Source organism: Dunckerocampus dactyliophorus, chromosome 9 (genome assembly GCF_027744805.1).
Source record: "Dunckerocampus dactyliophorus isolate RoL2022-P2 chromosome 9, RoL_Ddac_1.1, whole genome shotgun sequence".
In the NCBI taxonomy this organism is placed as follows: domain Eukaryota; kingdom Metazoa; phylum Chordata; class Actinopteri; order Syngnathiformes; family Syngnathidae; genus Dunckerocampus; species Dunckerocampus dactyliophorus.
The window spans coordinates 18985604-19010012 of NC_072827.1; the positions used below are offsets into that span (position 1 = coordinate 18985604).

The 24409-nt window shown below is 44.9% G+C and overlaps 2 protein-coding genes and 1 long non-coding RNA gene across 13 annotated transcripts in view; 2 read left to right on the forward strand and 1 right to left on the reverse strand.

Moving 5' to 3' along the window:
- On the forward strand, positions 1-9756 carry LOC129187336 (contactin-associated protein-like 5). Its single transcript, XM_054786454.1, has 24 exons — positions 1-82; positions 574-684; positions 761-834; positions 1030-1168; positions 1261-1464; positions 1579-1763; positions 1852-1995; positions 2087-2336; positions 2685-2828; positions 2899-3058; positions 3164-3270; positions 3374-3493; positions 4824-5024; positions 5215-5290; positions 5364-5476; positions 5553-5723; positions 6237-6443; positions 6513-6752; positions 6832-7038; positions 8133-8266; positions 8329-8416; positions 8538-8726; positions 8797-8865; positions 9009-9756. Exons 1-24 carry the CDS (start codon positions 10-12, stop codon positions 9092-9094), a joined length of 3492 nt encoding a protein of 1163 aa, XP_054642429.1. The 5' UTR covers positions 1-9; the 3' UTR covers positions 9095-9756.
- The window catches only part of LOC129187338 (uncharacterized), a 21488-nt gene continuing 6543 nt past the window's right edge, over positions 9465-24409 (reverse strand). The window contains exons 2-8 of one of the 9 annotated variants that reach the window (XR_008572385.1): positions 18989-22317; positions 17980-18379; positions 17763-17897; positions 17415-17658; positions 16442-16537; positions 14892-16300; positions 9465-10236 (exon numbers count right to left, since the gene is read on the reverse strand). This is a non-coding gene — a long non-coding RNA (uncharacterized LOC129187338). Of the gene's footprint in view, positions 10237-14891; positions 16301-16441; positions 16555-17414; positions 17659-17762; positions 17898-17979; positions 18380-18988; positions 24057-24409 lie in introns of those variants that run through there. The other 8 variants (XR_008572384.1, XR_008572389.1, XR_008572383.1 and 5 more) reach the window with 8 other exon arrangements.
- ccdc141 (coiled-coil domain containing 141) lies at positions 9883-23927 on the forward strand. 3 transcript variants are annotated; one of them, XM_054786450.1, is made up of 21 exons: positions 9883-10196; positions 12188-12310; positions 12376-12567; positions 13397-13490; positions 13574-13674; positions 13795-14355; positions 14418-14461; positions 14530-14665; positions 14796-14915; positions 15006-15305; positions 15398-15553; positions 15663-15839; positions 15989-16111; positions 16184-16384; positions 16451-16594; positions 18014-18259; positions 19007-19131; positions 19224-19395; positions 19481-19830; positions 20051-21505; positions 21906-23927. In XM_054786450.1, the coding sequence occupies exons 1-21, from the start codon at positions 10002-10004 to the stop codon at positions 22072-22074; spliced, it is 5184 nt and encodes a 1727-aa protein (XP_054642425.1). In that variant the 5' UTR covers positions 9883-10001; the 3' UTR covers positions 22075-23927. The 3 variants fall into 3 exon arrangements, with proteins under 3 accessions (XP_054642425.1, XP_054642427.1, XP_054642428.1); XM_054786452.1 differs by having other exon boundaries at positions 20105-21505; XM_054786453.1 differs by having other exon boundaries at positions 20051-22033.

The following is a 24409-nucleotide window of genomic DNA, read 5'->3' on the forward strand; positions in this document are numbered from 1 at the left end:
AGCAGGAGGATGAGGATGATGAAGATGTTGGCACTGCTGGGTGTCGTCTGGATTCACTTGATTGCCAGCGCCGCCTCTCATTGTGAGTATCTTCATCATCATCTTCATGTCGTCTTCAACACTCCATACACATACACACAGTATATAACTACTCCATATAGAGTATCTACATGCATGCATACACTCACATACTATATACAGTATACTGCAACTGAAATGTTGTTAAGTGCCTGTCAAGTCTTGAAAACTGTTATATAAATAAAGTTATCATTATTATTATTACTGTATATCAGCTATAGATATGTATTATTGTATTTGTATCGCAGCATATAGCACAGTAGTGTGTTGATGCATGATTTTCAGAGTGAAAGGTAGAGCTCAGGTCCATATAAAAAAATGTTGCTAGCATGATCAAATTGTTGCTTGTTTTCCTGTAAAAAATGATGATTGCCATTCAAAAATGATGTCGTAGAACCAGAACTAAATATGCAGTGTCAGCTTTTATTGCGGTGGGATAGTTGATACATGTTGAAGGATGGACGCTGTGTTGTCCCTTTTGTCTGTCTCTGTTAGACAGCTGCAACGCTCCTCTGGTGTCCACGCTGCCTCGGTCGTCTTTCAGTAGCTCGTCGCAGTCGTCCTCCGGCAATGCCTCACACTTTGCCAAAATGGACACGAGAGACGGTGGGTCTCACAAAGGGCGCACTCAAGGACAAACCCACATTTAGCATGTATTATTTACAGCCGCCCTGTCGTCTAGGAGATGCAAGTTGGTCTCCTGCAGAGATGGACCCCACGCCCTGGTTGCAGCTGGACCTCAGGGAGCCAATGGAGGTAACGGCAGTGGCCACGCAGGGGTGTGTCAGCAGGTATCGCCTCTTTTACGGCGACACACCTCAGAGCCTGAAGGAGTACGTGCAGGACGACGGCCACTTCCTGGCATGTGAAACACACGAGCCGGGTGGGAGGAGCTAAGTCAAATGACAACCTGTCACATCCAGTCCTTGACTTTTAGATCTGTCTCTGCAGACAAACGCGGACGCTCAGGCATCTGTCCTCGTCAAACTGTCGCCTCCCCCAAGGTGTCGCTTCCTACGCTTCGTCCCTCTGGAATGGACCTCCAGAGACGGGCCGGGCATGCATGTGGATGTGTTTGGCTGCTCCTACAGTAAGTCCCACCTCTTCACTGCGTGACACAGATGAGCTAATCAAGCTAATCATCTGCTGTCAGTCATGTCACTCACAAACGGTTGTTTGCAGAGTCGCACATGGCTGACTTTGACGGCCAGAGTGCTCTACTGTACCGCTTCAAGCAGAAATCTGTGTCCACGGCTAAGGACATCATCTCGCTGAGGTTCAAGAGCCGGCGGGCTGACGGCGTGCTACTGCATGGTGAAGGTCGTCGTGGCCACTTCATCACGCTGGAGCTGCGTGCAGCCAGACTGGTCCTTCACCTCAACCTGGGTCAGCACAACCTCCGGACTACCTCATACTCCTTAGCTTCTCATCTCTCTTTAACGTGTCCACTCATTTTCTTCTCTTCTCACACTCACATATCGCTAACTTCACTGCCATCAGACAACACAAGTGAGGGCCAGGGCGGGGGCGAGGTGGCGGTGACAGTGGGAAGTCTTCTGGACGACGAGCGGTGGCACTGGGTGGCGATCGAGCGCCTCAACAAGCAGGTAAAGGTCAGCGTGGATCGCCACACTCAGAGCTTCGAAACCCGAGGCCAGGGGGAGTCGCTGGAGGTGGACTACGAGGTCAGTCTGTGCTGACAGACGTCCCGTGGGAAAAATTGTCATTCTGCTTTACTATATGCAACTCTCATGTTTCGTCTTCCGGTGTCAGCTGAGCTTCGGCGGTATTCCCCTGCCTGGCAAGCCCGGAACTTTCCTAAGAAGCAACTTTGAGGGCTGCATGGAGAACGTCTACTACAATGGCATCAACGTTATCGACCTGGCTAAAAGACGCAAGCCTCAGATGTACACTGTGGTGAGATCCAGCAAGCTCCTCCTGATTTACTGTGAGAGCTGGAAGTGAGCCTTTGTTGCAATATCAGTCACTTTTGTCCCGCATCTTTCAGGGCAACGTCACCTTCTCATGCTTGCGGCCTGATCGAACGGCATGCACTTTCGTCAGCTCCAAAAACAGCTTTCTGTGGCTGCCGGCGGCCCTCCAGACCACCATTGATGGAGGGGGCTTCTCCATTCGCTTCCAGTTTAGAACGTGGAACCCCAACGCGCTGCTGCTTGCCACTGGGCTTGGACTGAGGCATTGGAAGCTGCGACTGCACATCTCTAACGGTCAGCTGCTCCTGAGCAATGCCGCCACAGGTCAGTGAGCGCTTAATGGTGCTTTTATGACAGGAAGTCCATCTCGTACATACCGCAAACCACTAGAACCACCTTCCTGGATGTCATGTTCTGATTGTTAGCTTCACAGTGGCCGTTTCATTAGGAACAACTGGTAGCACTTCAGTTCTGTGAAGATGTGGAGTTGCTGTGGTGGTTACTGATGACAGCGTCAACAGAGTCACATGGCTTACATACATTGTCATGGTTATGATGAAGATGTTCTTGGCTGATGCAAAATGCTATCATGCTAACAGTGTCAGTCTCATGTTCAGCTTGCAATTGAAATACCCAGTAGAAATACCAGCCAGCGTGTGCTTCTGTCTGCAGGTCCCCGGGTGAATGACGGACTGTGGCATTGGCTGAGCATGGACTACAACGGTCTGCGGGTGGTTCTGACACTGGACCACCAGCCCATCGTCACCGTACGACAGCCCTACCCACTGGAGCCCAATGAAGGGTTCTTCTTTGGGGGTGGGTGCCAATGACATACTGCAGGAAGACGATGTGATGCGCTAACGTGTTTTTTGCGCGTGTCCACCAGGATGTGGGGCATCCGGCTGCCAGAGGCGGAGCTTGTCGTTCCAGGGCTGCATAAGGCAGCTGTCCATTGACCGGCGCCCTGTCAACCTGAGCCTTGTGCGGCGAGGCTTGCTAGGAAGCTTCTCATCTCTGAACTTTGACGCCTGCCACATCCGAGACCGGTCAGCGACACGTCACTGCTCCTTTCCGCACGAGGTGGCACTCTGGCCAGATGCGTGTTCATTTGTCACATGTATGTGTGTGCTTAGCGTGTTATGCTGTTGCAGGTGTCTTCCTAACATGTGCGAACATGGCACCTCGTGTACACAGACATGGAACCATTTCAACTGCGACTGTTCTGGAAGCGGATACGCTGGAGCTACATGTCGCCATTGTGAGCTACACTTACCAAATATAATATAAATATAATATCATGTATGTGATAGTATACAAGTACTACGTGACGAGAGTCTGACAACCTGCTTGCACCTTTGCAGCCATCTTTGAGTCGTCCTGCGAGTCGTACAAACTCAGAGGTGGCTCATCCGGCTTCTACTCCATCGACCCAGATGGCAGCGGCCCCCTGGGGCCCACACGGGTGTACTGCAACATGACAGGTGGCTTGCTAACTCATTCTTCAAGTACAGTAGATCCCAGCACATTCGCAGTTCGGCATTTACGTCCCCGCATATTCGCAGATTTCTTTTCTCTGCTTTAAATTGTTAATAATTCCTTTTTTTATGGTAACAAAGTGCTCATGACACCTAAACACATGTAAATCTTGTTATTTTCCCTGTGAAAAATAACAAAATAACATTGAAAGGCATATATCCGAGTTTAGGATGGAATTGAATTGACTGAATTTGTATTACCGGAAAGTTTTCCTACCATAAGCAGTCCCGACTATCTTTATACCACCGAGACGGAGAAAACACAAGCACCGATGTGGCTGGAAAGATACAAAAGTAAAAAACCCAGAAGATGTTCAACCGTGGAAAAACGTGCCAGAGTGGCAGTAAGTAAATGCACCTTTTTTTTTTTTTTTACTAATATGCTCTATTCATATTTTACAAATCTTAGAATAATAATATGGGTTTTTAATATGGCCTGTCAAACAACAAACCTGCTGTGGCCAATTTTCTTGATTGTGTTATGCCATACTCATCACAACACAACATCAGTGAATGTTATTATTGTGTTATTGTTGTGAATATGTGACTTTCTTTGCTTCATGGCTGTGTTTGGTTGAACGCGGTTGCTAGACAGCATCCTCTATGTGACATCACAGCCAAGATGAAAACTCACTGAGGGGACGTTTGAAAGTCACAACTTCATTTCACTCGTAGTTACTCGTACTAGTTGTTTACTGGCGGATGACAGCAGTATGACAATGATTTGAGCACTTTCATTTTGTTTTTGTTTTTTGGTGTCAAGAGCACTTGTAATAAAAAGTGGTTTGATGGCACTATCTACAGGGGAAAAAGAATGCTGCAGCTATGAGCGGGTGCTGTCTCAAAGTCAGTTAACTCAACATTTTCCAGCAGGAAAATGATTCGACAAGACGTGCAACTGCACGTTTTGTAAGTACAATACGGTATGCCTGTAATCGTTGCTTAAGTGTAAAACAGTGAGAGGCATATTATAGAGATTAGGGTATCAAAAAAAGGGCATTTTAGGGCTTTTTATGGGTGCGTCCATTGTTCACAGTTTTGTGCCATCTTGGAAAATAATCCCAAGAAAAGCAGGAATCAACTTTATTGCATTTACAATGTACTGACTTACAGTACTTACACTAATGATTCAAGACAACATTTCAACAGGCTGCTACATGATGTAATAAATAATGTGCTAGCAGTGCTAACAACATATCAACTCACCTAGCGACAAGTAACTTGTCAGTTTACACTTACAGCCAACTGTTGTTGATGTGACTTCTTTGTGCTACAGACGACAAAGTGTGGACGTTGATGAGTCACAACGTCACACTTCCTGTCCGAATCAGTGACTCGTCTAAACACAAGCCTCATATCATGAAGTTTAACTACAGCGCCTCACCTCAACAACTACGTGCCATCGTGATGGCGTCTGAGCAGTGCCAACAGGAAGTGGTCTTCTCTTGTAAAAAGTCCCACCTCTTCATCGCCGAAGGTGAGTTGCCAATCTTCACTCTGTTGTCACATTGACGGTGAGCCATGAACGGTTCATGAAGGCTACATGTCGAAAATGTTAGTAATGAAGTAAATGTTACTTGATGTTCACCTGTGATTGGCACTTTCCACAACACCACTACTTCAGCTTCCTGTAGCTGTGTGCCTGTGTGTGCGTGTGTGTATGGCAGATAGACGGCCGCTGTGCTGGTGGCTGGATCAGCGCGGGGAAAGGCGGAGCTACAGGGGCAGCTCCAACAACGTGTGGTAACTTCAACCTTATATTCAGAACTAGCAATTAGCATCATCAAAGGTCAAGGGAGTACTGTTTTCCGCTCAGGTCCAAGGACTCGGAGGTCCTGTCTCACAAAGAGCACCTCCCGTTGAGCGTCGTCATTGTCAAGGAGTCTGAAGCCGTCTACAGAGTGGGCCCTCTGCGTTGCCATGGAGACAGTAAGTGCACATCACATCACCAGCTGACACCATTTGACCTGCACCAGAAGTCACCTCAGCTCTTTCTTGCTGCTAGGGCATCTTTGGAACATGGTGTCCTTCTACCAGGAAGGGGCCTACCTCCACTTCTCGCCCCTGCAGGCCACACAGACCTTTGACCTCACTTTCTACTTCAAAACCGCCGCTCCATCTGGAGTCATCCTTGATTCTCAGGGCCGGAAAGACTTGATCCGTGTGGAACTCAGCTGTGAGTCCACCACAATAAGAGCTAACTTACTAGCTTATGCATTCAACTTTGAACAGCTAATTACCAAATAAGCTAATTAGCGCAGCATTAAGGACTGTTAGTGTAGGACAGTGGTTCCCAATTATTTTCTGTCATAAAAAACAAGGTTTGACTGTACAACAATTCTCTATTCATACAGAGGATGCATACTTTAAATATAGTGAAATTATAAGGCATCTTGCCGGGCAGAGTGTCCTGGTTTTCGGTAATCAATGGTCTCCCTATGACCTAACATGGCCAGCTTTGATTTGCGACTCAATTAGCTTAGCCAATTAGCTCAGCACTGATATAAAAATTTGCTTAGCTTTGGTATATTAGTCTGTCAGCATAGCTTTGACATATTTTTCTTTATAGATGTAGCTGATATTATGTGTATATTTATTGGCTTGAGTCTCAGTGGGCACATCTCCCAAAAGAATCTTCCGGCCGACTACCACAACAATAACGTGTGTTTGTGTGTGTGTGACCTTCCAGCTCCTTCTGTAGTGACGATGTCGTTCAGCGCAGCGGTTGTGGCCGTCAAGTCCCACCTCCCGCTGAATGATGGGCAGTGGCACTACGTGAGGGCGGAGCGTAATGTAAAGGAGGCATGGCTGCAGGTGGACCAAATTCCTGTGGGATTCCTGGAAGCGCCACCTGATGGAGCTGCACATCTAGACCTTGGCGGGCAGCTCTTCGTAGGTACGAAAGCACCATGGTGGCCAAGATGAAGATTTGTTTGTAAAATTTTGACATTGTGCCATCCCCTAGGGGGAGCGCCGTCTGGCCCACAAAGCTTCTTAGGCTGCATCAGATCTCTGACAGTCAACGGCTTAACCTATGACCTGCAAGAGAGGGCCAAGAAGGCATTCGGAGTGAGCCCCACATGTCCCGGTTACTGCGATGCCTCGAGCATTGTCTGCCACAACCACGGACGTTGCGTTGAAAAGAGCGATGGCTTCTCCTGCGACTGCTCGCGCTCAGCGTACGCTGGGTTGCTGTGCAAAGATGGTGAGAGTCGCACACTGCCACTATTTGCCACTGGGAGGCACCGCGTTGACTGTGTTGTGTGTATGGTTTCTGTCCTCAGAGGTGGCCCTGTTCTTTGACAAGGAGATGTCGGTAACCTACACCTTCTCTCCGAGGCACCATCGAAAGTCGCCAGTGTTCCACGGTGGTGGGGGCAGAGTCAGAGAGGACGTGACCTTCAGTTTCGTCACCTTGCGGAGACCTGCCATGTTATTGAGCATCAAAAGTTTCATGACACACTACATCGCTGTCCTGCTTGCTGGCGATGGTACCAAAATATGACATTACTACATTATGACAACTAGGAGTGTCCCGATCCACATCCTTTGGCTTCCGATCCGATCCGATTTTTTTTTTTTATAGTCTTGCTGATCTGATCCGGTATCCGATCCGATCCTTTTTCTAATAATAAGCTTTGGTTACAAACATGAATTTGTGGAATTGAATATGGTTATGAAAATAGCTCTTCAAAACATTAAAAATAATGCAACCAAAGTATTGCTGAATTTACTTTTTTGTTACACAGCAACCAACATTGACCAACAATATTGTAACAAACCTTTGTGAGTCAGGTCCCTAAAAAAATAAAATTGGGAAAAATGAGCGTGCAAAATACTTTCAGGGTAGGACTAATCATTTGACATGGTTATAGATAAATTTGTGGTGCGATATAGAATTTATGACATTTTTTGCCACTTTTATGACATTTTTTTAACAAACTCCCTTCAGTGCAATAAACAACCAGTGGATACAGCAGTACTTCCCGTGCGAGTAGTGGCAGAGCCAGAAATTTTTCTTTTGAGTGGCCAAGGTGAAACCATTACTCACATAGGGGTGGTAATAAGTTGATACCTGAAATGTCTAAATGACCAATTTGGGTGGCCGGAGAGTGACTAAGGGTGGCCACGGCCACCATTGGCCGCACAATGACACAGAAGCCCAGGCATAGTGAGGGGGAACTACCGCTGTAGTTCCCGAATGTCCAACGTCCAACATGAAACTAACTTCACCACGGACATGTCTGCATGGTGGTGTTGCGTTTTCTTCTTCTTGCAGGTGGCAGGAGTCGAGTGGCAACCAGCTTTGAGACGCATTACTGCACCTACCGTGTGCGAGTGTGGCTCGGAGTTATAAATGTGACATGGCAACCGGATCGGCCTGATCTTGTGGCGGAAGCCGATATTATCCGATTTTCAAAATACAGTGGAGAGGCAGTCGATCCCGATCCTGAAGATCGTATCGGGACATCCCTAATGACAACACTACATTATGACATCACTGCATGACATCACCACTTTGTGAAATGACTACATGACAACATCACTACATTATGACATCACTACAGGTCAAACTGTTTTGCAGGAAGTCTACGCGTGTGGTACGGCCTGCAGAGCGACGGGAAGCCCGAGGTCTTTAGCCCTGCATCCAGCAGCCTGGCGGATGGGCGACCTCATCGTGTCAGAATCCTTCGCGAGAGCAACACGCTCTGCGTGCAGGTGAGCACTTCCTGTTGCATGGAGAATGCCCCACCTCGTGTAACGTGTGTGGTGACTGGCAGGTGGACCAGGAAGTGAACAGGAAGTTCACTTTGGGATCGGAAGCTGAGCCGATCCTCATCACAACCATGACTCTCGGAAAGGTCACACGTAAGTTGCACACACGATCATGTGGCAACAAAAGGGTGTGTGTCCTCTCCTGCCTGCTGATTGACAGGGAGCGCGGTAACGGTGCGTCAAGGTCGTCAGTTGCTTTCGTGTCTTTGCGCAGTAAACGAGTCCCTCCCCCTGGAGGTGGTCTCGGCGGGCCAGGCGGGTTTCATAGGCTGTCTGTCATCAGTCCATGTTAATCATGTAGCCCCCCTGAAGGCGGCGCTGTTGCAGAGAGGCATCTCTCCGGTTGACGTCCCCGGTGCACTGGTGTGGTCCAGATGCTCCATTGCGTCGCACAATCTGAAAGGTGACTCTTTGCTTTTTCTTTTGCCATTTTCTACCTTTGACCTTTGCATCTTCACTTTGTCTCTGAGTAGAGCAGACCACCACCACCACCACCACGGCAAGTAAAGATGGCAGTCAGAAGGAGACGGGGCTTGTCACAGGTTTGTCATTGACTTCCTTGTAGAGCTGCAGCTTGCGCATTGACTAGAGGGAGGACAAAAGTCTTCAACTATCACGCTCCTCCCCTTCCTGATGAGTTAAACACCTTTGGACTTCCTGCTAACCTCTTGTACCCGCTCTGCAGGGTGTGTGGTGGCACTCATCTTCACCGCCGCCTGCCTGCTCACTGCAATGATCTGCCTTCTCTACCGCTGCCGTCCCCAAAGCTAACAGGGGGCAGATCTTAGGGCGAAGCTTCACATGCACAACACTGGCAAAGTGAAAGAGTACTACATGGAAAGACCGCCACATCACTAAGAGCTATTTGTTTGGACAAATATAATGACAATAACAAATATACTTTATAAGGGTTTAATTTAGCAACTTCCATTGTTTTGATAATAATCAAAATCACTTAAGTTCTTAAATGAATAGCTTTAGCATTGTGCCAAAAAATGTAACTCTTATGAGCTATTTTTGTTGTCATTGTTATATTTGTCCAAACAAAGGTACATTTAGTTGTATCAGGCATTAAAATGAACAAGAAACTGAAGAAACAAGTGTGGTCTAATCATTTTTTCTATTACTGTATGTTAACCAGAGAATCAGTAAATACCGTAACTATGATGTCAACTGGTCCTTTTATGGCAGATCTGAAATGCAGTGGAAATGTTTTTTTGGGATTATTGGGATTTTCATGACAAAGAGGGACTTGCCATTCATTTTATCACGCTTCATAACATTCTGGAGTATGTGAAATTGCAATAATAAAATATGAGGCAACAGATTGTGAAAATTAGTATTTGTTTAATTCTCAAAACTTTTGGCCATGACTGTCCATAGTTTGTGAACTTTTTGTTTTATCCTTAACACTGATAACATCATGAAAAATAAAAAGACAAAAATGACCTCTTGTTGATTGTGTGTTGACATGTCAAGTGTTCTTCTCAAGCATGCTCAGTGTGACAAGAATGCTGTCTATTTTAAGCTGCAGCGGGTCAGCTGAGGCTCATGTTTCACACTCAGGAAGGCAGATTCATACGGCAAAAAGACTCTTCAAGTCTTTCTAGAACCTGCTCCTCCAACGTGCTAGGTGTTCTTTGACGGTGTTCATGCCAGCCGACGGGAAGTGGTGCCAATGTGGCATCAAAGTCGACAAGAAGCTAGCTGTAAAGGCAGAGTCATGACGAGTGGTGAGGGACTGGAGGTGGCAACACGCAGAGGACATGAGGATGCAGGGGTGACTAGGACAGACAATGGAAAGTCTTTCACAACTCTCAGCACCATTGCTGTCCAGGCCGGCCAATCGCAGCTCGTCGTGTCTGTCCTCAAGGTGCGTGATGGGCTTATTAGCATTGAGCTACAAGCTTAGCCTGCACAAAACATGAGGGCATGTCAGACAAGACAAGACAGAATTTTGCAGCAAGATAGCATGCGCTCTACCCTACCCTAGACCCCAACTAGACAACTATGTGTGTGTGTGTGTGTGTGTGTACGTATATATATATATATGTATGTATATATATATGTATGTATATATATGTATATATATATATATATATATATATATATATATATATATATATATATATATACACACATACCCTGCGTGACACAGCACACATGCACATTCATGTCATGTTTGTGTTGTCATGTCACCGTCGCATCGCGATCGATTTTGTGATCAGTTTGAAAGGCATTTATCGGCATATGATGATCACATGTTTTTTACGGAAATCGTCCAATACTAATCGGTGGCCGGTCCATCAGAGCATCCCAAATATATTTATATATGTATATACAGTGATGTGAAAAAGTGTTGTTTGTCACACTTAACTGTTTCAGATCATCAAACAAATTCAAATATTAGTCAGTGACAACACAACTGAATACAAAATGCAGTTTTTAAATGAAAAAAGTTTTTATTATTAAGGGAGAAAAAAAATCCAAACCTACACGGCCCTGTGTGAAAAAGGGATTGCCCCCTAAACCTAATAACTGGTTGGGCCACCCTTAGCAGCAACAACTGCAATCAAGCACTTGTGAAAGCTTGCAATGAGTCTCAGCGGTGTGGAGGAATTCTGGCCCACTCATCTTTGCAGAATTGTTGTAATTCAGCCACATTGGAGGGTTTTCCAGTATGAACCGCCTTTTAAGGTGCCACAGCATCTCAATAGGATTCAGGTCAGGACTTTGATTAGGCCACTCCAAAGTCTTCCTTTAGTGGACTTGCTGGTGTGTTTTGGATCATTGTTCTGCAGCAGAACCCAAGTTTGTTTCAGCTTGACGACGTGAACAAATGGCCGGACATTCTACTTCAGGATTTTTGGGTAGACAGCAGAATTAATGTTTCCATTTATCACAGCAAGTCTTCCAGTTTCTGAAGCAGCAAAACAGCTGTTTTACTGTTGGTATGATGTTCTTTTTCTGAAATGCAGCGTTACCTTTACAGCAGAGTTAAACTTTTGTCTCATCAGACCACAGACTATTTTCCCAAAGGTCTTGGGGATCATCAAGGTGTTTTCTGGCAAAATTTAGACAAGCCTTATGTTGTTTTTATTCAGCAGTGGGTTTCGTCTTGGAACTCTGCAATGCAGGCTGTTTTTGCCCAATGTCTTGGTGGTGGAGTTATGAACATTGACATTAACTGAGACTAGTGATGCCTGCAGTTCTTTGGATGTTGTTATGGGGTCTTTTGTGACCTCTTGGATGAGTCGTTGCTGCGGTGTTGAGTAATTTTGGTTGGGAAGGTTCATCACTGTTCCATGTGTTCGCCATTTTAGCAGCAAGCTGTGTGTTCATGTGTGCTCATGTATCACGTTATGTCTATTTGTGTCTATGAGACACATGTCAACTCCAACACAACTACTGACTGACTGACCTCCACAAGAACAGATAATGAAGTAAGGAAGTCAACAACTTTCAACCTTCTTCACTTTAACTTAATATTGATCACCAAACACAAACATTTATTTGAGGCAGTAACTTCATGCTGAAGTTAACATAACTGACAACATCTGGAAGCGATCAGCTGTTATAGGCGAATTTGAAGCCAAAGCTAACTAGACCTAGAAGCTAACTAGACCTAGACTAGGGTGACCATATATTGATTACCGAAAACCAGGACACTGCACCCAGGGTCTAACCCAAAGTCAGCTGGGATAGGCTGCAACTCCCCCATGACCTAATTAGGACAAGCAATATAGAAAATGGATGGATGGATGGATGGATGGTGGTCTTGGATTGTAAAGTGATTGTGATAATTAACATAGAAGACGTAGAAGCTAATAATCACATGAGAAGGAAAAAAAAACTGTGTTCCAGAGCGGCTCGCTCGTCCACCTCCAGCTGGTACGGGTCCATCCTGACCTCTGTGAAATCGGCACAAACCAGGAAGACAACAGAACGTTGATGCAAGAACATGAGGAGCTACTGAAGACGATGACGGTACAAAAACACTCGACTTTGAGTCTAAAAACTCGTTTGCTTGACTTCTTGCTACGTGTTGACAGAAACGGCAACAGGAAGTTGTGGAGGCGGCAGGAAAGATCAGGAGGAAGAGAAAGAGGCAAGAGGAAGATCAGAGAGTGTACAAGGCCATGGAGGCGTGTCTGAACGAAGGATGGCGCCATTTGCTCCGCCTCCTGGAGAGGCGACAGGAAGTGCTGAGGCTGGCGGCGAACTTCTACCAGGCGGCGTCGCAGGTCACTGGTGACATATCTTTTCTACGCAGGACATTGCCACGACTGGCTCCAATGAGTCAGTTGCAGCTGTTGTGCTCCAGTGCAGTCGTCCTTCACTGGCCCGTTCGATTATCGCTCTCACTATTTTGCATTTTTTCAGAAATTAATTAATTAATAAATGACCTCTGTTTTGCAGTTGACTATGGTTGGTAGACTATGGTCTATTATTAGTCAAAACATACTGAAATACAAGTGATATGTACTGTAGTATTCTGGTCAAGAGTGAAAAAAAGTTCTCCTCCCATTCTGTGTGGAAGTGGGAAGTTTTTGGCTTAGAAGTTTAGTTTAGAAGAGTTTAGAAGTTTAAAAGAAATACTGTAAATTCGAGGCTGACCGGTTAGCTCCCTACTTGCTAGCTCGCTAGTTTACTAGTTAGTGGCTGTTTCAAATCCCTGCAGCTAAGATGCACAATGTGATCTAAGCAATGAATAATAGAAGTGTAAAGGTGACTATACTAGTGTTCTTTCATGTCTACACGGCTCTAATAATGTTAAAAAAAAACATATTTAGAAAGTCATAAACAGGTTTTCTACGCTCTAACTACGAAAATGTTAAATTTATTAACACTGAATCCTATATCGCGGAAATTAATTTATCGCAGTCAGGTCTGGAACCAATTAACCATTATAAACGAGGGACGACTGTAAATTGTTAAAATAAAATAGCTTATAAATGTAGTGACCTCTCTGACAACAGTATGTCACATGTAGGTTCAATGCTTAACGCTAACAAACGTGTGGTCATGATCTTTGCGCTAACCCAAGTTAAACCTGTTTGCATGCGTCCACAGTTGTCGCTTGGAGTCGATAACTTTGAGGATGCTCTGATGCAAGCTGACATGAGGTCCGCTGACGTGACGCTCACTTTGGACTCCATGAGGAAAGGTGACGTTGACAGTTAACACGTCAGCAATTAGCACATCATCAGTTAGCGCAAGTGAATGATGTGGTAATCATTTTACTTGCAGATGTGCTGAGAAGATCTCTGAAGGTTCTGTTGAGTGGTGGCCAGCTGCTCAGTGAGCTCAAATTATTGCAGCACACTGATGGCCTCTGCGGAGCACCAACGGTACTTCAGCAGCACACGTCACAATCTTTGCCCTGTTCAGCAGGGTGGAATTGCTATTGTTCTGTTTTGTGGTTCTTGCACATGTAACAAAACCAACCAAAGGTCACATGTTCTTTCCAGAATTCCCGCCTCAACCAGCAGGTGGCACTGAGGCTGGAGGTGCTAGTGGAGACCTTGCAGGACCGCAGGAGGATGGTCGAGCAGGTACTCAGACGGCAACTCGATCCAGCTGGCCATGATGTCACGGTCGGACCAGATTTAAGGCATGATTTTGAATTCAAAGTGGAACAACGCAGAATGCAGAGAAGCCTTTGTCCACCAAAATGTGGAATCAGTCCAGAGACCAAGCCTGATTCCAGACCTGATCCAAATCCTGAGTCCAGGTCCAATATGAGCCAACAATCACAATCAGAGCTGAAGTTTATGCCTGAATCCAGAACAAATCATGGATGTATATCTGATCTAAAACCTGAAATCAAATCCAATCTTGAATTAAAATCAGTTCTGAAAATAGAGTCATTTGATCCAAATCCTAAATCCAGGTCAGGTCAGAAGCCTGCATCCACATTGGATGAAACCAGAAACATGCTTTCAGGATGTCCAGATCTGTCCAGATCAGTTGTGACTCTGACATACAAACCAGATGAGATTGGAGACCTTGAGCAGGGACCAGAATCAAAGGTAAGGCTGAACAGAAAACTTGACAGTTCTTGTTGAGTCTTAAATTTTTGTTTCTCTCGCAGGGAGATGGGGGAGTCTTTAAACAAGAAAATTTTACATCTATCAGGTCAGAACATTTCATCAGTTGATGTTCTCATCTCAGCAGCTTCATTTTCACATCTTTTTGTTGGATAGTGGAGTGATGCCAGATCTGCAGAAGTGCTCGGGAAACAGGATGGAGCAAAACAACACGCACAGCGACACCCACCGCGAACTTCTGACCAATCAAAATCAACAACTGCTGCTGACGTGTCAACAACTGCTCGACAAGGTGACTTCTTGACTTCAAGCTAGGAACTGATTGTTATTGTGTTTTGTGTGTGGTAATTGAATATGTTCTGGTGTGTTTGCTGCTACTGACTATGTTGTGGTGTGTGTTATGTGGAACTGATGGTGTGCAGGTGTCCCAATGGGTGGAGCAAAGTAGACTGTTGCTGTCAAAGTGTCGTGAAGTGGAACCACAGCTGTCGGAGGCTGAAGACCTCCTGGACACACACCTTCTGCTGCGCACATGGGCTGAGGTACACACAAGGGCATCCAGTGGCAAGTTTTGCTCCTCTCTGAGAGTGTAGTATTTCATCTTGTCACTTGTCATCCTCTTTCTGACAAAGACTGCTGGTCATGACGCCAACAACGTGATGCAGCTCCTGCAGCGTCTGCAAGTTCCATGCATGGGACCTCCCAGCAAAACTCAACTAGAGGTGCCTGGTGGTCGTGTCTCTCATCTGTCCCGCTTGAAGTCTCTGACTGTGCAGCTGAAGCAAAGAGGCAGAACTGGGCCAGCGGCAGAGGTCCAGCTATCTGCTCGGGTCTCTGCAGTCCTGGACGAGGTGAAGAGCCTGAACAATATTGTGGAGTGTAACATGCGTGTGTTGCGAGGCTTCGTGTCTTTCATCAGGACAGCACAGCAGGTCAGCACAGCAACATAAAACAACCAACATGTGTCACATGTTGGCCAGCATGTGACACAGCAGTGAGCAAAAATCTGCTTGTTGTTGTTCAGCTGGAAAAAGACATAAAGAACCATAGACGTGCACTGGAGGGCGAGAAAGAGGAGGAAGATGTTAGTATGACGAAGGGCACATCCTGGTGGGAAACCATGCAAAAGGTCATCACAGCCCAGGAAGAGGCCAGCAAGTTCATCAGTAGCATCGCCACGGTAACCAGAGGACCCTACGGGGACCACATAATTCTAAACTTTCACATGATGATTTCAATGAATAAGATGAGGTCCAATAAGATTTTGTCCATCCTAACTTGTGAGTCAGGCGTCGGTATCAGGCTTGAACCTGCAGTCTATGGCGACGGCGGTGCAGCAAATGGCAGAGAGACTCGGCAGAAGCCAACAGGAAGTTTCTGACCTGCGGCGTAAACTTGAAATTGAAAACAGGAAGCGGGGCGAGGACAGAAAGCTCTGCAGCAAGTACCAGGAGAGACTCCGTAAGGTGTGTGTGGTCACTCCAGAATGGGACAACTAGAGCAACACTGAGGCCAAATAGGACTAAAATATATTATCACTCTGTAGAGCGTAGATCTCCCCTAAGGCCTAACAAAGACCTTTTGGAATTCTGGACATGAGTGTGTCCCTTTACAGGCTGCGCGGGACCTGAAGGAGGTCTCAAAGCTGCTGGACTCCTGCACTCAGGTGGATCTGGGCTCCCACGGGCAGACCTCCAGGCTACAGCAGCAATTTAGACTGGCCGGACCACATTTTGCTGTGAGTGCTGGTCCACCACATTCACAAGAGTCTTGAATCTGTTTGACTCATCCTCTTTGCTTGCTCACCCAGAGACTGGACGATCAAGTCCAGATCCTGCTGAAAGACTGGGACGCCTTGACCCCAGCCCAGAACCACCTGCTGCTGAAGGAGGAGTTGAAGGAGGAGGAAGTGTCCGAGCTACGTGTGCTGTGTGTCAAAGTGAAGGAGAAGATCCATCAGAGTCACCATATCCTGGATCTTAGCATCAACTTTCACCTGCTGGCTAAACAGGTCAACTGGTCCATTTGAATAATAATACCAATAATAAAAGTAATGACGTGTGCATACTTTGTACAGCTGGAGGCGTTCCTCCAGTCAGACGCTGCTGGACCTCTATGTGGTACTCCGAGTGCGTACGAGGAGACACGTCACCAAATCCATCAACTGTTGAAAAAAGCTTTCTGGGTGAAAAAGGAAATTGGTAAAATGATAAGTGACAATGTGAGAGCCTCTTTATTTTAAAGGATCCCTGACATGATTCATCAACTTTGCTGAAATATGTTATATACTTTTTAAACTAAGTTCTACATAGTTAAATTTTTTAAAGCGAACGGTAAATTCGCAAAAGTTACATTTATACATTATACATAAATATACATTTATGGAGCCACCCATGACGAACTAGCTCTCGCAGCTCAGCCTCATTTCTGGGAGTGACGCCATTGGAGTACTGTCACTCAGGTAAACAAACATAGCATACAGTGACTATAGCAAAGATTTGAGCGATGTGTCAATAGTTTTCGAGGAGGAAGAAACATTTAGAGATGAAATAGAGAACTTGCAGAACATAGACTTAAGACATGGAGATGAATATTGGTCGCCTTTAAAACAGAGAATGGTCAGTGAAAATTACTCTGTAGTTGCTTATCTTTCAATTATTGTTTTAGTTATTGTTTTACACTCCAAACCTGGGGAGATAGAGCTTTCTCAAATGGCCCCACCCTCTGGAATTCACTGCCCCAACCACTCTGTGCTTGCTCTGACCTTCCCACCTTCAAAAACCAACTCAAAACCCACCTGTTAAATCTGTATTTAATGTTGAATTTTTTAAACATTGCTGCTTTTGTTTTTAGTCCTGCTTATTGTATTTTAATGTGCCCTCTGCTCTATTTGTTTTTAGCTTGACATTGTTTTTATCTTCCACTGAAAAGTGTCTTTCAGTACCTTTAAAAGCGCTATCTAACATGTAAAATGCTTTGCAGCCTTGTTGCTATCATGGAATAGTGTTTAGGAGACATTATGTAAACAAGACATGACTTACTTTCTTCTGCCAACTTTGATGTAGTGGTCATTCTTCGTTGTGTTGTTTTTTTTGGTGAATAACAGCGGAATAGCATCCTTTTTCAAAATGCATTTATACTGTACTTTCAAGCCAAATGCTTCTTGTAAAGATGTTCCTTCATAGCAGTCATCAGTGAAATGATCACTGCAAAGAACAGAACTCGAGGTGGGAGTCCATCTGTCTCTCGTTCTCTGCACTTGCTTTGTCCATTGTTGTCTTAAACCTTCGTTTTTTGGAAAAAAAACAAATTTACAGTATCACTCTAATACTATGAGCATCCAGCAGCAACACATTTTGGCATGACTACTATTTTAATGAAAAACATACTGAACCAAGTTGACCATCTACCGTGAGAAGTGTTTGTTTACTCTTTAGCTGACAGAGGTCACCCTGATGACGTCTCTTCCGTAAATGACGCTGAGCTGCAAGCTAGTTTGTCATGGGTGGCGCATGAAAAATAAACTTACAAACAATATATAACATATTTTAGTTGATGAATCATGTCAGGGACCCTTTAAGTATTAGCAGCAATAACATAATTCACCTTTGAAGATGTTGTGGATTGTACTTCCTGCCAGGCTCCAACCAAGTTTCGAATGGAGCAGCTGGAGCACAGTGTGGCATCTCTGTACACTCAGAGTATGCCGTGGCTCATCGAGGCGTCTTTACGTGACCACGCCCTGATGCGTGACCTCCAGCAGGTGAAGTCAAAGGCAGAGTTCAGCAAATTTTTTGGCAACCAGAAAGTGGAAGATGACAGGATGATTGAGCAGAAGTGGAATGCTGAGCAGATCCAGGTCGACTCGTCCCACCTTACTGTGAAGGTGCGTCCATGAGTGGTGTGGTACATGCTACAAATTGTCTCTTTGATCCACAGTCATTCTAGAAAGCGTCTGCAGGAGCTTAAGGTCCAGCTGGGGTCAGAGATCAGGGAGGGGGCGTGGCTGGGAGATAGAGGATGCCATCAATGAATTGGACAGACAAATGGAAGACTTTGAGCCAAGCAATCTGCCAACTACAAACGACCATGGCAATGACAGAAGTGGTGATGACATGTGACGCCACCTAACTAGGCTAACAAGTCTAGCTAGCTAACTGTACCAATATTGTTGTAGCCTCCAAGGCCAGCTACCGATACTAACAAGGCTAGCTACCAATACACTTTACTGGAGGTTCCTCTAATATTAGATAATGCGCTGGCAGGCAAACGATTTTTTTGGCAACAATGCAAGCTAGTGAGACTGATCGTTTTTGCTGGGTCTCAGGTGTGGAGGAGGGGCGGGACTAAATGGAGATGACGCTCGTGTCCATATTAGAGCTGACACAACATTACGTGACAATATCTTCACATCTGGGTCTGCTAACTCATCTGCATAATTTACATATTGGCATGCTAATTAGAATGATGAAGAGGACACAAACAAGAAGAAGAGACAAATGGACAACCTCAGCATGCAGGACCTGGTCAACAAGAAACAATAAGAAAGAAAATAATAATAATAATAATAATAATAACAATAATAATAATAATAATACCTAACAGTGGCGCTCACCTCAGTGTGTCCTGCCAGGGTGAGGAGACAGGCCACACCCCCGAAGTGACCACTCAGCATGATGGGAAAGAAGCGCTAGCGCCATGGCTAACTGATGCAAATCTGAAACACTCATCACTGAAGACGGACAACTCACAGAGCAGGTGCTAACTGACAGCATTAGTCAACATACGAAAATGCGAATAAATATACAGTATTGCATGCTAACGTCAGCTGGTCTCACGCCCTGCCACAGGCAGCGCTCACAATGTGAGGAGAATCCTGGAGCGTCCTCCTACTGCTCCACCCACACCTTCAGGCTGTCCTGCTCACCAGTGGAGGTCGGACGCCGTGTCTATGTCATCTACGGACAGCTTGACTCCACCTCGCTTCAGGCCATGCACACTTCTCAGAGTGCATCAGTGCAGGTTAAAAATCTGAATATTGCTGTTCTTGCTGGTACAACTGCTGGTACAACTTTTGTTCATGTATTAACTGAAAGTCCTCATGCAGAAGGAACCGGCAGGTGGCCTGTTGGAGGAGGAGCTCCAGCAACAGGATGTGGTGGCAGAGGTTTTTCTGTCCAGTGATGATGAGTACGAGTGTGCTTCGTCTGACGATATTTCACTTCCACCACTGGCAGAGACACCAGAGTCCATCCTTTTTCAGGACGATGTGGAGGAGCATTTTTGTTTCAGCTCCACCAGTATCCACAACAGCCAGTCCATCAACAAATACGAGTACAAGAACCAGCCAGAGATACCTGGGACTGGACTTGCTACTGTTGCAGCCAAGCAGCATAAAGAATCCAGTCAGGCAGAGAGTTTTGTCACTGCCCCCTCTAGTCTTCACAGTGATACAAGGTAACAGCAGGCAGTTTTTGTTGTCCTTGTCTCAGATCTTTGAAATAACCATCTAAAAGTCCAAATCTAAGGATGTCCACTTGGACTTAACACAAGCAAATAAAATAAATGAGATTCTAGCTTGTAGCGTAAACTTGACTTTAAGTTCTTCCTGGTATTATACTGTATTATACTGTGTATGTAGTCGTCCAGGTTTAAGATTCTTTTGTCTCTTTTCCAGAGAGATATTTATGTCCAACTCATTTCTCAAGAGTCATTTGTCTCCTGTTCCAAGACAACCAATCAGCACACAGACTGGAAAGACATTAACAGCCAGTATTCCTCCTACAAAGTCAACCTACAAGAGCAAAGATGTCCTGGAGAGGAGGAGCTCCTCACAAAGTCATGGTTGCAGTCAGTGTAAGCTAGAGCAGAGAAATCCAAGCAGCAAGGCTCAGCTCATACAAATAAGCTTTCTAAAAACCGGAACCAGTAATCAGACTGCTACCTGTTGTCCTTTACCTTCTCAAAGTCCAGACTTTGATCTGAACAAGAGTAGGGGCCCTCAACAATGCACAGGGATGCACAAGTTCCACATGATTATCCCTCAAACCACAACGACTTTCCCTCAGGACATTCGTGGTCCACAATCCCTCCTGGATACCTTCCAAGCTGAGAAAAAAATAACTCCATTCAAGCTACCTGACACACGCTCAAAATGGAGCACAGTCAAGAGCACCATCTACAATTTTCAATCATCTACAAGAAGCAGCTTCACTTCATGTCAAGGTGGCACCATGCCACATATTGGTCCAGACCCACAGAATCTCTTCAGAGATGACACAATTTTTGATCTTGATCAAGAAACACCCTGCAAGCAATCTAGCAAAGAAGAAGATGTTACAGTCACCAATAAAACCTTGAACTGCCCGTCAACCCCTAGCAGCAGTGACCAAGACAATCAAGTTATGCCCCCACAGGAGAAGGACCACTTCAAACACGGGAGCATGGCAACTTCTCCACAAATCAGCACCAGCTTTTTCCAAGACAGTCCAGAGTCCAAATTAGACTTTAGGATTGGTCTTGATCAAGATTTATCTTCTTTGCAAATCAGAGAGGAACCTCTCTCAGTCTTTGGGTCCCAAATAAGCCTCCATAACATGACCACTGAAGTCCAGCCTCAGATATTTTGTGGCCATTCCATTGCAACACACAGCGAGTGTGAAAGATCGCTTTATCATGATGGACCAGAAGTCTTTGCGACCACCTGGCCTCCAGAGTCACAATGCAGTGGTTGTAACAGCAGCAAGCAGAGTGTGCATGGTCATGGCATGACCCCCAGCAACACCTCCCTCCTTCCTGTTACTGCTTTGCCAACAGTGTTAGCAAAGAAAGCTAGCCTACATGTCACCACCCCTTTCCCACCATCCCATGAACTAACCCCCAAGGAAGACCAAGATTTTTGCCAGCCTGTGGCGATCCGTGAGGAGATCAAGTTTACTCCTCAGTTTCAAGGACTCCCCCTTCCAGTGGCACCCCATCCCCAGACCCAGAAGAGGCTTTTTCCACACCAACAAGCCTTTGAATCTGGTCTAGCTCCCTTCACCATGCCACTGTCAAAAGCTGCTGTCATGGGTGGCGTGCCAGTCAATCTGGAGGTGGCGGTGACTGAACACCCAGAGCCCAAAGTCACCTGGTGGGTAGTCTACAACCTGCTTCACACAGGCTAACATGGGAATGTGCAGTAAAATGTGTGAAAGTGTCATTATGGGACAAACACATTGTGCGGTAATGTCTGTGGCGACATCACCACGCTAATATGAAAACTTAGTTTACATGTGGTTTGTAGCATGTTTATGTTAGCTGCTACCTATCAACTTCCTAAGTAATGCCCTATAAATAGAGTTCCAAAAAAAAAAAAGCTGCTGCTGTTACAATAAGTCATTGTTGCCCCCCAGTTGAACATTAGCTTAGCAGGCTAAATCATGGCATGACTTGAATTTGAAATCAGACAGGAAGGAAATGATGTTCATCGTGTCACGTGACGCTTGGCAACATGTAGCCAGACTGACGTCCTGTCGTCACGGTCGCTCCAGGTTTAAAGATTGCCAACATTGGGAGGGTGACCTAAAGAAAGATCACGGAGAGGTTCAAGGTCGCTGGCTTCTGGCTGAAGTTGTTGATATCATCAGTGATGAGATGACCACCTGCTTTGGAACCTGCTGTCTTCTTCTCTGGCTCCTTCTCCTCCTCACTGGACTGTGACGTTGTGCCGCCGCCTCTTTCTCTTCTTCCTCTCCTTCTTCTTCTTCCTCTTTGTCTTTATGTTCTTCCTTTTCTTGTTCTTCATCTTCTTCTTCTTCCCTTTTGTTCTTTCTGTTCATCCTCTTCCTCTTCTTCTTTTCCTGGTCACTACTACAGCTAAATGAGCTGATGTGTAATTTTTCTTGAAGAATGGCACTCTCTGGTGGACAGGCTCTTGAAGTGAAATCCTTATCCTCAGAAGACCTAATTAAGCCATGTTGTTTGAGAACAAAAAAAATCCAAATGAATAAAGCTTTTCATGGTATTTTAAAAGCTACGTAGATGTTGGTAAGAAAATAACAAGTAGATTTTGATGAATTTATGTACTGTATGTGACATGGTACTGATAATTTTTGCCACTGGGTAAGTGAAAACCCGGAAAACCCGGAAAACCCGGATGCGGATTTCATTTTCATCTAATGAAAGAAATTTGAATTTACACTTAACACCGAGTATATCCATTTTTCTCAATTATTTCTTAATCTATGATTTTAAATAATTAATACAACTAGCCGCACGGCAGCCGCACAGTGGAAAAGTGGTTAGCATGTTGGCCACACGGTCAGGAGATCGGGAAGATCGGGGTTCGAATCTCTGTTGGAGATCCTCTGTGTGGAGTTTGCATGTTCTCCCCGTGCGTGGGTTTTCTCCGGGTACTCCGGTTTCCTCCCAATTTCCAAAAACATGCAGGTTAATTGGCTATAAGTTGACTCTAAATTGTCCATAGGTATGAATCTGAGTGTGAATGGTTGTTTGATTGGCTGGCGACCAGTCCAGGGTGTACCCCGCCTCTCGCCCAAAGTCAGCCTGGATAGGCTCCAGCGTACCCCCAACCCTAGTGAGGATAAGCAGTATAGAAGATGGATGGATGTAAACAGTACAGTACAGTTTGTGTGCATGCACGTCACTTTCCGAACACAATACTTTCACATTTACAAGTCACATTTTTTGGTAATGTGAACGTCTACATAAAAGATCAAATTTTACGTAACAAAAAATCAGAACTGGGCAATCACACCCTGCAATGTGAACATATGGTCAGCCTGATCGGTGTTGTCACTTGTCTTGGTAACATTTTCATATGACACGTGTTGTGACCTTTGAACCCTTTGTATGTTAGCATGATGCAGCACAAATATGACATTTATGCGTTTGGGGTTTTCCTTTGTGGTCCAGTTCTGTCTAGCTCTATTTTATCCAGAATTTGGCCAAAAGGTAAGATAAGATCAACTTTAGAAGGTGCAGGAGCAGCACTACAATCACATGGCATGCTAACATAACATACTGTAGCAAAATGTGGAATCTCTAAGACCAAAAACCACCTTTATGTGGTCCTAAGTCATAACCATGGCTGTGGTGACTGATTGAATCAATGAATAAATGAGTCAGTGATGAATGAACGGGTGAGTTAAATGAATGACTGAGTGCGTGAATGAACAAAGTTTGGATTCTGGGTGGGTGGGTTCTGTTGAATGGATCATGACATCATCTGCAAATAAACTAAGTACATGTTCACTATGTTTTATTGTACTGCCTTTCAATTGCTCATGTTGTCGGATTGCCTGGGCCAGCGGGACAATATAGATGACAAATAATGTTGGACTGAGACAGCAGCCTTGCCTAGTCTACTTTCCAGTGTGGATGCTGGTGTTAATGACCCATTCACTTTGACTCTAGCTTTTAGGTGTTTTTTGTTAAAGCCAAATCTCTCTGAAGTTTGATAGTTATGTTTACCTGACCCTATCAAATGCCTTTTCTGCATCAAGACTTAATAAATTGTAGCTTTTTTTCCCTGATGTATTTTATCTACCAAGAGCAACATCCTTCTAATATTGTCATACGTTTGGTGACTTTTAATATATTCTGTCTGGTCTTCGTCAATAAAATCTGAGAAATTGCTTGATTCGTTTCACAATTATTGTATATATACAATTTGCAATCAGTGTTGAGAATTGAAATTGGTCTATAATTACACTCGGTCCCCAACTTACGAACACAATTGGTTCTAGACGACCGTTCTTATGTCGAATTGTTCTTAAGTAGGGGAAAAGGTAATATTACCAATTATATACATGTACGTGTATACATATACATTATATGTGTATATATGTAAATATGACTTTGGATGCAGTAGTAATATTAAACGAGGATAATTAATGAAAAAAACCTGATATAACAATACGTAATGATAAATGTTATTTACCTTTGAAGAGGAGTGGTCGTGGTGGAGGAGGAGTTATTGAAAAAAAGGACAAATCGTTGTCGTTAGACTCTTCTAAAAGAGGTAGTGTTCTGT

Excerpts from the sequence above, each read along its gene's own strand:
- LOC129187336 (XM_054786454.1), top strand. The coding sequence starts at position 10 with ATGAGGATGATGAAGATGTTGGCACTGCTGGGTGTCGTCTGGATTCAC. Across the intron at positions 3,059-3,163 it reads GCCTGCCACATCCGAGACCG|GTGTCTTCCTAACATGTGCG; the intron begins GTCAGCGACACG and ends ATGCTGTTGCAG. Across the intron at positions 6,753-6,831 it reads TGGGTTGCTGTGCAAAGATG|AGGTGGCCCTGTTCTTTGAC; the intron begins GTGAGAGTCGCA and ends TTCTGTCCTCAG.
- ccdc141 (XM_054786450.1), top strand. The coding sequence starts at position 10,002 with ATGTGGCATCAAAGTCGACAAGAAGCTAGCTGTAAAGGCAGAGTCATG. Across the intron at positions 14,356-14,417 it reads AGCAGGGACCAGAATCAAAG|GGAGATGGGGGAGTCTTTAA; the intron begins GTAAGGCTGAAC and ends TTTCTCTCGCAG. Across the intron at positions 16,385-16,450 it reads TTCACCTGCTGGCTAAACAG|CTGGAGGCGTTCCTCCAGTC; the intron begins GTCAACTGGTCC and ends TACTTTGTACAG.